The 15,125-nt window shown below is 44.6% G+C and overlaps 1 protein-coding gene across 5 annotated transcripts in view; it reads right to left on the bottom strand.

The window, feature by feature from the left end:
- Positions 1-1,982: 1,982 nt before the first annotated feature.
- Positions 1,983-15,125, bottom strand: part of STMN1 (stathmin 1) — a 41,641-nt gene continuing 28,498 nt past the window's right edge. The window contains exons 1-5 of one of the 5 annotated variants that reach the window (XM_049775100.1): positions 8,756-8,802; positions 7,162-7,232; positions 6,496-6,668; positions 3,178-3,369; positions 1,983-2,491 (exon numbers count right to left, since the gene is read on the bottom strand). In XM_049775100.1, coding sequence (XP_049631057.1) covers positions 2,420-2,491; positions 3,178-3,369; positions 6,496-6,668; positions 7,162-7,174 — 450 coding nt within the window. In that variant the 5' untranslated portion in view covers positions 7,175-7,232; positions 8,756-8,802 and the 3' untranslated portion in view covers positions 1,983-2,419. Of the gene's footprint in view, positions 2,492-2,912; positions 2,946-3,143; positions 3,370-6,495; positions 6,669-7,161; positions 7,233-7,424; positions 7,448-7,597; positions 7,717-8,755; positions 8,803-15,125 lie in introns of those variants that run through there. The other 4 variants (XM_049775101.1, XM_049775102.1, XM_049775099.1 and 1 more) reach the window with 4 other exon arrangements.

Below are 15,125 nucleotides of genomic sequence, written 5' to 3'. Positions count from 1 at the left end.
TATGCAAAGCATATGCTTTAGAGACTTTTGAGCTCTCTCCTGATGACTTTTGATCCTAATTTAGGGTTACTACAGGTTTAGTAATCACTGGTGCATCCTCCCTCAGTGCATTTTCAATATTCACTTGCATTTTTCTGGATCTGAGTCCCTTCCCTGATATGCATTAAAGCCTACTACCCTCTGTTGGATACCCAGCGTCATTACTCCGAATTTCCATCTTCAATGCTATAGTCCCAGCTACTCCGTTCTATAGATTCTCACAGGTGTCATCCTACTAATGCAATGTATCGTGGGTGAAATGTTAAGGAGTTAAGGTACAGTGAGTTCCTGCACACAAACTTATTCCATTTTGTTGTCTGAATTTGTATTAAGCTCAATGTTTTCTTGTTCCTATTTACCCTAATTATTGTTCTTCCCTTCTCCACGTACCCAGACTGTAGTTTGGTGGCTGTGTAGCATCAGGTTTTAAATTTATGGCCCCATCTGCTTTCTAAGCCACTTTTTCTAAGATCCCAGGCCCTTTCACACTGGGGTGGCCTAAGCACAGAGGTGTGAGGATAGTTCTACTTGTGTGGGCAGGCAGCACTAGATTTAAAGACCCATGCATTATCAGTAGTTATCCTTGCTTCCAGGCAGGAACAACAGTGACTGAGCTATCATGCTCTCTTCTAAGGTCCCTCTCCAAGCAGGCAATGAGCTTCTTTTTCCTCTTAGGGAGGAGTACACCTCCCTAATTGTGCTCAGAGCTTACTAGAGACACACACAGCAGTGCAGAGAGGTGGAGGAGGGTGGAGTAATGTAGAGTCTCAGATCAAACTTAGGGCTCCACACATACTTGCTTAGGCTGTCTACCTCACCTGGTAATAACCTATCTTGGTGTTTGGGCCATACCTAAACATACTCAGGGGCTACTCTGGCTGTTCTCATTTTATCCTTAAAATGAATTTGATACGGCCAGGTAGATTATTCAAGGGGCTGGAGTACAGGAGTGCAGAAATTGTATGCCAGAAGCCTAGATTCCATTTCCAACCACCACATGGTTCCTCCCAACACTGCCACCTATGGCCAAAGTGTGGTAGAACCCAAATAAAGACCCCTGTAGTATCAGCAAATATCCTGCAAACTCTCTCACCATAGGTGTGGTGTCTCCTGAGAGCATGAGGAAGCAAATAATCTTATATGTATTTAGGGCTAATTCAAAGTACAAGAAATTGGCTAAAGGATTTCCCTGAATTGAGACAATACTTTCTGACAAGGAACATTTTGGCTTCTGGAATATGATGTAATTGTCAGATATAACCCGTCAAGTGATACTCTGGGGTTACTCCTGGTGTTGCTTGGGGAGATCATATGGGATATCAGGGACTGAACCTGGATCGGCTACATTTAAGGCAAGCAACCTATATGCTATACTATGGGCTCCAGTTCCTCAGAAAAAATTGGCGGGTGGAGGGAGTCATATATGGCAGCACTCAGGGACTATATGGGATGCGAGGGATTGAGCCCGGGTCAGAAACATGCAAGGCAAATGCCCTAGGTGCTGTGCTATCTTTCTGGCCCCCACTCAAAAACAAATTTTGGTTGTTTGGGGCCATAGCTGGCAGTGCTCAGGGACCATATGGTCTGGCCCCCAAAATGTTTCATGTATCTCTTACTGATACTCAGATTTTGTCTAAACTGCTCCCTAGTTACTATTTGTGTCCATAATTTGTCTTTTTACAGGCACAGGGGAACAAAAAAATGTTTGTTTGCAAATAAAACATCTGAAAGACTATCACAACAGCTGATCTGGGCCAAGGCATCACAACAAAGTGATGATTGTGAGAGAAGACAATGTAAAACAACTCTGGAATGAGAAACTCCTAGGGCAGAGAATTTGCAGTGTTGTGTGGATTGGGTGTTTCTGCCAGGCAGAAACCTATCAGGAATAAATAAACAGGACTGTCTATTACCTGACAGCACAGAAAGAACTCACCACCAACAGCACTGTGCAGCTTTATTAACCATTCAAGTACAGTAGCATCTGGTAAAATTGGGACGGAATTGGGATTTAAAAGTGAACATATTCAGCATCTAACAATTTGAAAGAAGCCACTACATACTCTTCACAAACATGTTTTCACAGAGCCAATACAGTACTAGCCATTAACTCAGTACACCAAGTGTACTGAAGTAGAAAAGATGCAACAAGAAAAATAGCTACATTAGAAAGACTTCAACACTTTAGAAAAAGAGTAAAACACTTTTTGTTTCTCCCCTTATCCCCTAAAACAACATCATACAGTCTGATCTACCTATACAGTCCTACATCAGCTTCTAGAATTATTTGTCAGGAGGGCAAAAATAAAATGACACTGGCCAGTACAGTCTTTGGATATTTAGGAAGGGGAGGGGGAGAAAAGTCAGTTTTTAGAACAAATTAGTCAGCTTCTGTCTCATCAGCAGGATCTTTGGATTCTTTATTCTTCCTTACTTCTTCAACATGCTTGTCCTGCAAAGAAATTGTGTATTAGTCAAATAAAAGCTCGCTCAGTCACACCTCAAAGAGGACTGATGCAGCCTTAGCCATCATCAGTCAAGGGAATGACATGGAGCTATAAGACAGCTGCATTTCTGTTGCTTTTCTTCTGCTTTGCTAGAGATTGAACCCAGGGCCTCATACAAGCAAGACCAGTGCTCAACTGCAGGGCAACAATCTCAGACCTAAAAACATCATCTTTGAACTTGCTGTGAACTGGAGGTCTTGGAACCTTAATGAATCTATCAGTACTCTTCTGAAGAACTTTTATGCTGAAAAATCACTGACTAAATTCCATTCTTATTTTAAAGTAAGATCTCACTCACTGATATCAAAATTGTTAATAAAGACACCAAACACCTTTGGTAAGGCCATTGGTTCATTTCATGTCACAATGTTGGTAGATACCTAACTTAGAAGGATACAATATGGGCCGGTGAGGTGGTGCTAGAGGTAAGGTGTCTGCCTTGCAAAGGCTAGCCAAGGAAGGACTGTGGTTCAATCCCCCGGCATCCCATATGGTCCCCCCAAGCCAGGGGCAATTTCTGAGCTCTTAGCCAGGAGTAACCCAACCCCTGAGCATCAAACAGGTGTGGCCCCCCCCCAAAAAAAAAGAAGGATGCAACACCCACCCCTAGAAGTAAGGAAGCGACACCCACCTTCTCTCGCAAACGTTCCAGTTTGGCAGCCATCTGTGCCTCTCGGTTTTCTTTGTTGGCTTCCATTTTGTGGGTCAGTTTCTCTTCAGCCATTTTACTAAAGTTGTTGTTCTCTTCTATCGCTTTCTGAAGCACTTCTTTCTCATGCTCTCGTTTCTCAGCAAGCTGCTTTAAGACTTCAGCTTCATGGGACTGAAAAAAAGTTTAACAGGCTAGGCTCTGAAAGGTATTCAGTATTAGTAAAAGCTGCAGAGGTTGGGAAGGCTGAAAAGTGGCACACAATTAGAACTCTTTAGATAATGCTGACTTAGGGTCTGAGTTATCTCTATCAAAAAAAAAAATACCATAAAAATAATGAATGGTATTTGTATTTACTGTGATAAATTATCCATACTTGCCCAGTAAATCTCTTAAGATTTACTAATGGTATTCAGGTGACACACCAAAAAATGGAATTTGATTTTAAAGTTTTGTCTAACATCAAAAGATAGCCAAAGAAATAAGGTCATTATGGGGCCGGGAAGGTGGCGCTGGAGGTAAGGTGTCTGCCTTACAAGCGCTAGCCAAGGAACGGACCGCTGTTCGATCCCCCGGCGTCCCATATGGTCCCCCCAAGCCAGGGGCGATTTCTGAGCACATAGCCAGGAGTAACCCCTGAGCGTCAAACGGGTGTGGCCCAAAAACCAAAAAAAAAAAAAAAAAAGAAATAAGGTCATTATAAAGTATATAATTACATTGATCAAAACACACTATGAGGGGCCGGGCGGTGGCGCTGGACGTAAGGTGCCTGCCTTGCCTGCGCTAGCCTAGGACGGACCTCGGTTCGATCCCCCGGTGCCCCATATGGTCCCCCAAGAAGCCAGGAGCAACTTCTGAGCGCATAGCCAGGAGTAACCCCTGAGCGTCACAGGGTGTGGCCCAAAAACCAAAAAAAAAAAAAAACCACACACTATGATAGACAATTTATATTAAGCTTCCAGATTATGATATTGGAACCAAAAGATATTATTCTCTATGCAAGCTTCATTAACTTCCCTACAACTGTAGCTGTGACCACAACGTAGCTACCTCCTTCAACATAATCAGAATAGCTTGCTCCCAAACAGATCCAGATGTGCTTGGAATCATGGAAAATCTTAGATATCTGCCACTAGCTGTTAATTACTTGAAAAATCCCCACCATAGCAAGAGTTTCACTGTATTTCACCAGTTCCTATGTAAAGTGAAGGCTGATGATTACAGGATGAAGGTGAATGTAAGAAAACTCCTTTGGGGGCTGGAGAGATAGCGTGGAGGTAAGGCATATGCTTTACATGCAGAAGGTCGGTGGTTCGAATCCCAGCATCCCATATGGTCCCCTGGGCATGCCAGGAGCAATTTCTGAGCATAGAGTAACCCGAGTGCTGCCAGGTATGACCCAAAGACCAAAAAAGGAAAAAAAAGAAAGAAAACTCCTTTGATTTCTGCTTTGATTCACTTCTATAAGCTTTAACTTCAATACATCAGCAGACATTGCTGCTCCTTCTGGGAGATGAGACCTGGTCTGACAGTGCACATACCCACGTGACACCGAATGGGTGTACAGCTCTTAACAGCAGTTTAACAAGCCTAATGATACATATGTGCATACTAGAAAACTTTACAATGCTCTTTCTGTGTAGGTCATATTACTACTTCACCCTCATGTGCCTTAGTTTTACCCAATTTTAAAATCAAACCCACTCACCTTAATCAGGGTTATTGAAAGGGGAACTAAATGAGAATTTGTTAAGTTCTTTTTTTTTTTTGGTTTTTGGGTCATACCCGGCAGTGCTCAGGGCTTACTTCTGGCTTCATGCTCAGAAATCGCTACTGGCAAGGCTCGGGGGATGCCAGGATTCGAACTGATAAACTTTTGCATGAAAGGCAAACGCCTTACCTCCATGCTATCTCTCCGGCCAGGAGAATTTAAGTTCTTAATGAGTAGAATAATGTTGCATCGAAGGAATTACATCAAAAAAAAATTTTTTTTTTGTTTTTTGGGCCACACCGTTACTCCTGGCTATCTGCTCAGAAATAGCTCCTGGCAGGCACAGGGGGTGGGGTGGGGGAGACGACGACACCTTATGGGACGCCAGGATTTGAACCAACCACCTTAGGTTCTGGATCGGCTGCTTGCAAGGCAAACGCAGCTGTGCTATCTCTCCAGCACACCAAAATAATAACAGTGGTTATTTATGGGAATCAGGACAATATTTTTGTTTGTTTGTTTTTGGGTCACATCAGGCAGCACTCAGGGGTTACTTCTGGCTGTGCTCAGAAATCGATCCTGGCAGGCTCAGGGGGACTAAATGGGATTTGAACCACTGTCGTCATGGACTGTCGGCTGCGTGCAAGGCAAACACCTTACCGCTGTGCTATTTCTCTGGCCCCAGGACAATATTATTAGTTTTCAATTTATAAACTTCTGCAAGTCTCAATTTTTTCTTTTTTGTTTTGTTTTTTGTGCCACACCCGATGATGCTCAGGGGTTACTCCTGGCTATGCACTCAGAAATCGCTCCTGGCTCAGGGGACCATATAGTCCCCTGGGTCATCCTGAGTCAGCTGCATGCAAGGCAAATGCCCTACCGCTGTGCTATCACTCCACCCCCAATTTTCAATTTTTTAAGAAAATGTATTTGCTATTGTTTTAGATTAGTTATTTATAATAGAATTGTTAGATAAAAGATGCCATTTGATTTAAAATAGCTTATTGGGCCAGAGAGCTCAAATAAATGAAGAGGTTCATTTGATCCCTGGCATAGCATTGGCCCATGAGCACCAGACAAGGAGCACCCCGAGCATCACCAGAAATAACCCAAAAAAAACACAAATAAATTCTTTTTTGGGCACACTTATAAAAACAAATCATATTCCAATCCAAAAAAAAACCAAAAAAACAAAATACCCCCGGCTCCCAAACCTAAAGACATAACAAAAGATCATCCACCAACACATCTACTTTTCTAAGAAAAGATGACGCATTAACTTGGTTTCAGACATAACCTGAGCTTGAATTCTGATTCCAACACTTAACAAGCTAGATGGCTTTAGAAAAAGGAACATTCCGAAGATCATTTTCAAATATCTACCTCAGAAAACACCTACTTTACTCTACTAAAGAGAAAACTGTAAGCAAAGGAGTCTATGCAAGCAGGCAATCAATAAACGATAGTATTGTATTTTTTGCAGCCACTGGCATATTTGACTCTCAGTTATGATCATGGTCTACCTACGCTTAATAAAATTGATTTGCATTATTACATTTAAAATGTTATTTTGTGTAAACTGTGATTACCTTGCGTCTTTCTTCTGCAGCTTCTAATTTCTTCTGAATTTCCTCCAGAGAAAGATCCTTCTTCTTTGGGGGAGAAAGGGGGAATTCAGGGACAGATTCTTTTGATCGAGGGCTAAGAATCAGCTCAAAAGCCTGGCCAGAGGCACGTTTCTCCAATTCTTTCACCTGGATATCTAGAGTTGATCATATTTTAAATGTTTTTAGAATATGAAAGTAGTGGGTGGGGTCTCTTTAAAATAAACTGCTCTTTAATTTTCTAAAAACCAAATTTAATTTCATATAACAATTTTAGGGCTAGTGAAGAAGCAGTATTGGTTGCCAAGAGACTAATTAAATACCACTTCCCAGAGAAACAAAGCTGAACAATTCTGGATAAATACTATTCTGAAGACGTCAGTATTTGACAATCCCTTTCATGAACAAAAGAAAAGCTTGTGCAAATCTCTACAATTTTGCTTTAGACCAAACCAAAAAATCTAATAATGAAACAATTATGAGCTCTCAACGCAATCGAGTGATAACCCTTTTTCTTCTTTAATTCATAATAGATAAAAAAAAAAAAGACCCAAACACAGGTGTCAAAAAAAAAGCTTAAGACCTGACCTATCTTCTATTGTGGTATCATAAACCCATCACAATTTCAGCATTTCCAAATTGATTACCTACCAGAAGAAGCCATGATGAACAGAAGATAAGAGACTGGCAGTGTTATCTATTCAATCCACTGGCAAGGAAGCCTGAAAATGATTTTCAAAAGCATGCAATAAATTTCCTTGTACTTCTATATCAACACAAAGGGACCTCACATGACATCCAATTGATCAGTGTGGAAAAAAATTCCTACTCTGGAATTAAGACGTCCCAAGAAAATAATAAAAATCTATAACCATTGAAACACTGGTAGATATGAATTAAAAAAAAAACCCCACATTTTAAAAAGCTGAGCTTGCTCCTTCAGAAAACTCTCGAATTCCTCAGTCACAAGATCACACCCCCAACCCGCCCCCAAACAGTGAGAAGATATTGTAATATTCAACTCAATAGTGAGACCCGGAGCCATCTTAATACAGCCTACAATTCATTGTGCAAATGAAATACCCACCCCTGCTTTGTCTGTGACTGCCATCATGGAAAAACAAAACGCCCAGGGTAAAATTAACCAATAATGCGACACACTTCTATTGTTCTTGGGGGCTTAAGGTCCTCAGTGGGGGGGGGGAGAAAAAAAATGACTAAATAAAACCTCTAGTTTATTGATCAATTTTGCTGTCTTAATGGTACGAAAAAAAATTCTACATTCTCCGTTCACATTTTTACAAGTCATAACTTTATATCTCCGGCTAAGACAAAAAAAAAAAAAGAAAAGGAGCACGATGGGATTCCAACAGCTGGAAAGAACAGAAACCTAAAAAAACAAAAAACCAGGGCAGAGCTTGAGACGCAACTGCGAACCCAGGATGGGCGTGTCCCTCGGTCGGGGCGAGAGAGGAAAAAAAAAGCGGCAGCAGCCTCCAGCCTATCAGAAGAGACTCAGCGCTCCGGCCCCAGGCCCCGCCCCTTCCTCCCCGCGCCTTTTCGAATCTGCCCGGAACTCACAACACCCAGAGGCCGCGCGCGTGGGACTGCACGGAGGGGCGGGGCCAACGGTCTGATCCGGGTAACTCCGGGCTCCGGGCGCGCCAAAGCCGCCCCCCCAACTCCCGCCAAAAAAACAACACACACCTCACGGGCGCTCCCCCCCGCGCGCCGCAGCTAGGCGGGAGAGCGAGCGGGCGGGCGGGCGAGCGAGCGAGCTCGGCAGGTGGCCTCGCCGTCGCCCCGGCTCCGTCTTCCACAGCTGCCCGCGAAGCGAGGAGAGCGCCTCGTGGGGACCGGACCGCGAGTACCCTGAGGCGGGCACAGCGAGCAGGCGGGTCTCCTCCGGCCGTTCGTTAGCTCCCCGGGGGGCGCCGCCCCTGCCCCTCAGACAATGGCGTTCGCACGGGCGAGGCGACGAGGGCCCACGCCCCCTATTGTCTCCTCGACGGCACCCTGAGGGCTCACACGCGGCGTCCCGGCCGCGCCCCTCGGGAGCGCGGACAAAGCAGGCTCCGCCCGAGCCCCTCACACACACGCACACACAAAAGCGAGGCGACCCCGGCCCGCCCGCCCGCCTGTGGCCCTCCAGGCGGGAGGGAGGAGGGGTGCTGCCCCCACGGCGCGACCCCGCCCGCCCGCCCTCCCTCCGCGGCTCGCCCGCCGCAGCCCCGGCCGGACCCACCTGCTCGGTCCGAGCCGCCTGGCCACACTCAGCACCAACAGACCCGGGCGCGCACAAAAGCGCCAAACAGAGCCACGTGACGCCCCCACGGGCGCTCCTCATTGGCCGAGGGCGGCGGCACGTGCCCGGCGGCCCCGCCCCTCCCCGAGGGGCCCCGGAGCACTTCGGGACATGTAGTCCTGGCTGTCGGCGGAGGACAATGCGGAGGGGGCGGGGGCGGGGGCGGGGGCGGTCTCCTCAGGTGAGGCCCGGGTCCCGGCCGGGGGTTTGACCGCCGGTTCCCTTTCTGCTCCCTCATCCCTAGGGAAAAGGGCGGGGCGAGGCGGGGAGGGCGGGTCCCTGGTCCTCTGGTCCTCTCTGGCGGTGGGGAAGGATTCCACAGTGGGACGCCTGGATTCCACTCCTTGGTGGGCCATGTGAGCCCCGCATCACTCCCCAAGGGCGGCACTCGGAGGACCTGGCCTCCTTCCCGCACCCCGTGTCGTCACCTAAAATGCTCTAAGCTTTGTGATGGACAAAGCCTCAGCCCGTCCTGCAAGTGTCCTGCACTGGGCATTCAAGCGTGACGCTCACAGGCCACCTGTGCTGTGACATCATAACCTAACACTCAGCCCTAACAGGCCAAGGGCGTGGCCCGTTTCTCGCTGTTCTAGGGACCCTGGAGGGGATCAGAACCCTGGGTGTAGGGGGAAAGGAAGGGGCTTGCGGCGGTGGGAGGCTCTGGAACTTGATCACCTTTGGTCTGCCGAAGTCACTTGACCTCAATGCAAACTCCCATCTGTTCTGCCAAGCCTTTGTCTGATTATACGAAGGAGTAGCAGCGCTTCTAGGACGGTACAGACCAGTTAAGTGTTGCTTTTATTCTGAGAAGGAGCGTTCCAACGCTCCCCAAAGCTGGGAGGATCCCTTTGTACGAAAAGGACAAACAAAAAAAAAAGGAACCACAAGGTCGAAGTGCTGACTTTTCCTCTTCCATAAAAATAAGCAGAGAAAAAGTAAATACAATGAACGTGGTTCCAGACCCATCTCCCACTCCCACTGGTCAAGGTTGGGTCCTCCCAGAGTGGTCATTTGGGTATAGCAATATAGGGACGGGAGGGAAATATTGACATAGCAACAGAGGCTGAGATTAGAAATAGAACAACCCCAGTGAAAAAATTCAGGAGAATGAGTCTTCTCTAAAATCTAAAACGTTCTACTCTTTCCCAGCCCCATTATCTTGCTTGTCTTAATACAATACAGAGAGCTCTCTACCACTACCCCCCATTAATGAAGAGAATACAAAGAGGGCTCAAAGAGATAGCACAGTGGTAAGGCATTTGCCTTACAAGAGGCCGACCCAGGACCAAAGGCGGTTTGAACCCCGGCATTCCATATGGTACCCACCCCCCCACCTCTCGTGCCTGACAGGAGCAATTTCTTTTCTTTTTTTTTTTTTCTTTTTCCTTTTTTTGGTTTTTGGTTTTTGGGTCACACCTGTCAACGCTCAGGGGTTACTCCTAGCTCTAAGCTCAGAAATCGCTCCTGGCAGGCTCTGGGATGTCGGGATTTGAACCACTGTCCTGCATGCAAGGCAAACGCCCTACCTCCATGCTATCACTCCGCTCTTCTAGGAGCGATTTCTGAGCAAAGAGCCAGGAGTACACCCTGAGTAACCCCTGAGAACCACCCGGTGTGAGAGGGGGGAGGGGGAGAGAAAGGGGGAGGGAAAGAGAGAGAGAGAGAGAGAGAGAGAGAGAGAGAGAGAGAGAGAGAGAGAGAGAGAGAGAGAGAGAGAGAATACAAAGGGGTGATTTTTTAAATTTTTGCCTTTTCCAAGCTTCTTACTTGGGTTCCCCAGCTTCCCTGCCCATAAATAAAATTTTGTTTTGTTTTGTTGCCTTATCTGGTGATGCTCAGTGTTACTCCTGGCTCTGTACTCAGGGATTACTTCTGGCTGGAATTTGGGATCATATGGAATGCCAGGAAATGAACCCAGGTCAGCTACTTGTAAGGCAAGCACTATACCCTCTGTACTATTGCTGTGGCCCCTCCTCAAATAAAATGTCTACTGAATCAGATCACCTTGTCCTCTACAATCAATCTTAGCTGACTGGGAGCAAGAACCTGAATTTTCAAGTTAGGCACTAGCTTAGACAGAATTTCTTTATTTTACTAACCAAAATGCTATCACTCCAAGAATCTCTGTTAACAATACTTTATTTTATTTTATTTTATGTTATTTTATTTCGGCAGGAATTCCTTGGGATTTATAAGCAGTACAGGGGGAATCAGGGAACCACTCCCATAGATATGCTGCCAACATCAGTCTTAATTTTAATTTTTCAGAATTCTGCACTCAAACTTGATGGTATTTCTTAGCTTTGTTCTCTGGAGTTGCTTCCAGTGGTGCTCAGGGGAGATAAAACTAGTAAGCTACATATAAGGGCTTAACTGCTGTACTATTATTCTGATCCCATCAGTTCTAATATTAAATGGCTCCACATGACCACATAGTCACTAAGGGCATGCAAGATAAATACAATTAAAAGTCACTTGGGACAATCAAATTCGATCACACAGGCAGTAGACACCATGCTAAAATGAACAATTAGCAATGCACTGTTGCCTGAAATATGCTACTCGTGGCATTTTTTTCTAACAATTGCCCTTATGCAGGGTCAGCCTATCCTCACCAACAGTGAAACGACTTTCTCTGAACATGTGAACAAGTTTGGAAATACTTTTAATGTTAAACCCTGAAAGTCTTCACTTTGTCAGATTAATTTTCTGACCAAAATTTCAGAATTTAGTGGGCAGAGAGATAGTGGGCAGGGCTCTTACCTTGCATGCAACAGACTGGGAGTTTAATTCTCGCCATCCCATATGGTCCCCTGTCTTCCCCCCCACACCCCAAATACCACAAGTGATTTCTGAGTGTAGAGCCAGGAGTAATCCCTGAGCACCACAGGTGTGCTCATTAACAATAACAACAACAAAAAAAAAGTGACAGATTGGCAGGCAGCACAAATAATGAATAAAGAATGTAAAGCCCACAGGTCTATTATCCCCTGAACCAACCTTTATATTTGATCTGGAGGTTTGCAAAGAAAGGTACCACCTATTTGATGCATATTTTTAATACAAGAAATTACTATGCAAAAAAAAGTCTCACATTTCTGATTGTTAATGTTGTGACAGGAAAAAATAAATCCTTCAAAACACTGATTATTTTAAAGTACTTCCACGGCTTCCCCCCACCTTTTCTTTCTCCCTAGAGCAGATGTCTATTTCCATGGAAACCACAGCAAGGAAGATGTTAGAACTCACGTAGATTTTTAATCTTTTTGAACGATGCCACTTGGCTTCTGTGTTGTTGTTAGCTGCCTGGTGCCGGCTGACTCTGTGACAAGGATTTCTTGGGTCTTCGACTGTTTCTTGAGGATTGAAGGGGGCTTGGATAAGGTTTCTCTGTAGATGGTCCTGCGAATAAAAATTGTGTATGTACAGTAGGATGGTCCTTGTGCTTTAGGGTGGGGCTAGACCACAGCTCTTTATTGTTCACTCTTACGGCTGTTCATATGTGATCCCTGGAAGAGGAGGGGCTTTCAACTGAAAGGAAACAGCTTGGCCACGTCACTTTAGAGAGAAGGGCAAAAGCTAACTTCTTGGAAGCTTCCTAAACCTAACTTCAAAATACACTAGCTCCCCAGTTGCCAGCAAGGAGTTAATATTCACATCTTGGAACTATCTCCCTTTGCCCATGAGAATTATTTTTGCCTTTGCTTAGATGGTTTAGTCGCTTTGCTATGGAGCTGACTGTGACTATGGATTAGCATGAAGTAAAATTGAGATATGGCAGTCCTCCAGTTTATTTGATCTGTGTAGACATTGAAAGGAAAGCACTTCAAGCTTCAAAGTCAGAAGGGATGTCTACACTGATCAAATGAGCTGGGCTGTTGTCAGATCTCCTCTATTCCCAGAGAGCACCGGCAGCCTTTGTTCATTGTTGGTTCTGAGGCTGCAGGGGTTGTCTCCCACATAGGCTCCTCTGAGTTCCACAGCTGCTTACAAAGGCTTGTTCTTGGCAAAAATGGTGTCGTGGGAGAAGCTCGCACCTTGTCCCTGATCTTTCTGTGGCCCTTGTCTCCTATTACTCCTATTACTTAGGCATCATACACTAACATTCCCTTTCTGTTCAAAACCTGCAAGTCTGCTATTTTACGTCCCTTTATCCTTTATTATGTTGCAAAGGCTTTGTATTTGGTGTATCTGGTGCCCAGGACAGCATCTGACCCAGGATGGTGAAACTTGGATTTTCACGGTTGATGTTATTTATTTTTATTTGTTTCTTTTTAGCTGTACTATACATATAACTGCCACAATAGAGGCATTTCTTTATAACTATATGCTATTGAATAAATAGTAGAGTTGTATCTTTCGGTGATGTCAGTCATATCAGTCATAGTCACTGTGTTAACTTCCCATGGGGTATTTTTAAAAATTCAATTAATCAGGGCCCGGAGAGATAGCACAGCAGTGTTTGCCTTGCAAGCAGCCGATTCAGGACCAAAGGTGGTTGGTTCGAATCCCGGTGTCCCATATGGTCCCCCGTGCCTGCCAGGAGCTATTTCTGAGCACACAACCAGGAGTAACCCCTGAGCACCGCTGGGTGTGGCCCAAAAACCAAAAAAAAAAAATTCAATTAATCAGATATTTTGAAATAGATAATGCACTCACATAGTTTGGAAACAAAGTATAAAATATCTTCTTTGGGGTCAGAGCATTAGCACAGCAGAGAGGGTGTTTGCCTTGCACATGGCTGACCCAGGTATAATCCCCGCCATCTCATATGGTCCCCTGAGCCTGCCAGGAGCCATCTCTGAGCACAGAGCCAGGAGTAACCCCCAAGTAACACATCCAGCAGGGTGTGGCCCAAAAATAAACAAAAAAAGTTCTTTTCTTCATCTCAACTGCAAAATTATCTATTTAGTCATCCTCAGTCATAACCATTGTGATTAATTTGTGTTTCTGAGCTTCTTCATGCACATACAATTTTTTGTATTCTTATTTTACCTTTTATGTATTTATTTTTGGGTTTTGGACCACACCTGACTATGCTTAGGGGTTACTCCTGGTTGTGCACTCAGAAATTACTCCTGGTGGTGCTGGGAACAAGAGTATATGAGAGGCCATATGAGATCAAACCCAGGTCATTTGCAAGCAAGGCAAGTACCTACTTTCTGTGCTATCTCTCCAGGTCCTTTATTCACCCCTCCATTTCTTGGCCACACCTGGCAACACTCAGGGGTTACCCTTGTCTCTGCACTCAGAAATTGCTCCTGGCAAGCTTGGGGGACCGTATGAGAGGCCCGGGATTAAACCCAGGTTGGTCCCAGGTTGGCCAAGTGCAAGGCAAATGCCCTATGACCCCTTAATTTTTGTTTTAAGAGAAACATTAGTCAACTCTTAACTGTTCACACACTTAGCTTAGTTAGGAGGAATCAGAGGGCCTCAAATTCAGGCCTCATACAACTGCTCTACTATTGAGCTATAACTATGGTCGTCTAGGTTTTTGTTGTTTGCAGTGTCAGGAATTGAATCCAGGTCTTCCATATGTAAGGTGTGTCTACCACTACACTGCAGTTTAGCTCTGCCTTTTCTGTGGTTTTGTAGTTGGGGTTGTTTGGAGGCAACACTTAACAGTATTGTGGGATAGTTCCTCTAATGGTTTGAGAGTGCTCAGGGGACCACGCAGTGCTAAGGATTGAACCAAGAACTTATGCATGCAAAATATGAGCTCCAGCCCTTTGAGTCTTCTCCCTGGCCTCTGCTCTGCAGTTTTTTTCATTTAAGAATACACATGTGGGATCCTTTCTTTGTTCCTGCCATGAACATTCTTTTGACTTAAGACTCATTGCATAAATATTCTATAGTCTAGCTAACCAATATTCTATCTGTGGCTCTTTGGTTATTCTCAATGTTTATATTTCAAACAGTGCTATAACTAATAGTTCTCCATATCTATATCTATGTATAGATGCATACATATATACACTCATGATTTTCCATGTGGGTGAGTATTCAAATTCTGTTCCTAGAGCAAGTTACAGCATCAAAGAGTAAATAAAACTGTCATTTGAATAGTGCTAAATGGCTTTCCATAATTGTACTAATTCAATACTCACAATATGGTATTGTGGTATTTTAATTATCTCAAGTCATTCTAAAATGGTTTGAAAGCTTTGTCCTTAGAAATTCAGACACCAGAGAAAGGGAGAGGGAGGACTACAAATTTCAAGGAAGACATCACTATCAATTTTATCTATAATAAGTCATAAATATTTGACAAGTGGCAGCTGACCTTGGTACTCCTCTGAGCTCTGTACTG

The sequence above is a fragment of the Suncus etruscus genome, chromosome 6 (genome assembly GCF_024139225.1).
Source record: "Suncus etruscus isolate mSunEtr1 chromosome 6, mSunEtr1.pri.cur, whole genome shotgun sequence".
NCBI lineage: Eukaryota > Metazoa > Chordata > Mammalia > Eulipotyphla > Soricidae > Suncus > Suncus etruscus.
The sequence above is the reverse complement of the archived record's forward strand: the minus strand, read 5'-3'. Positions and strand labels throughout refer to the sequence as shown.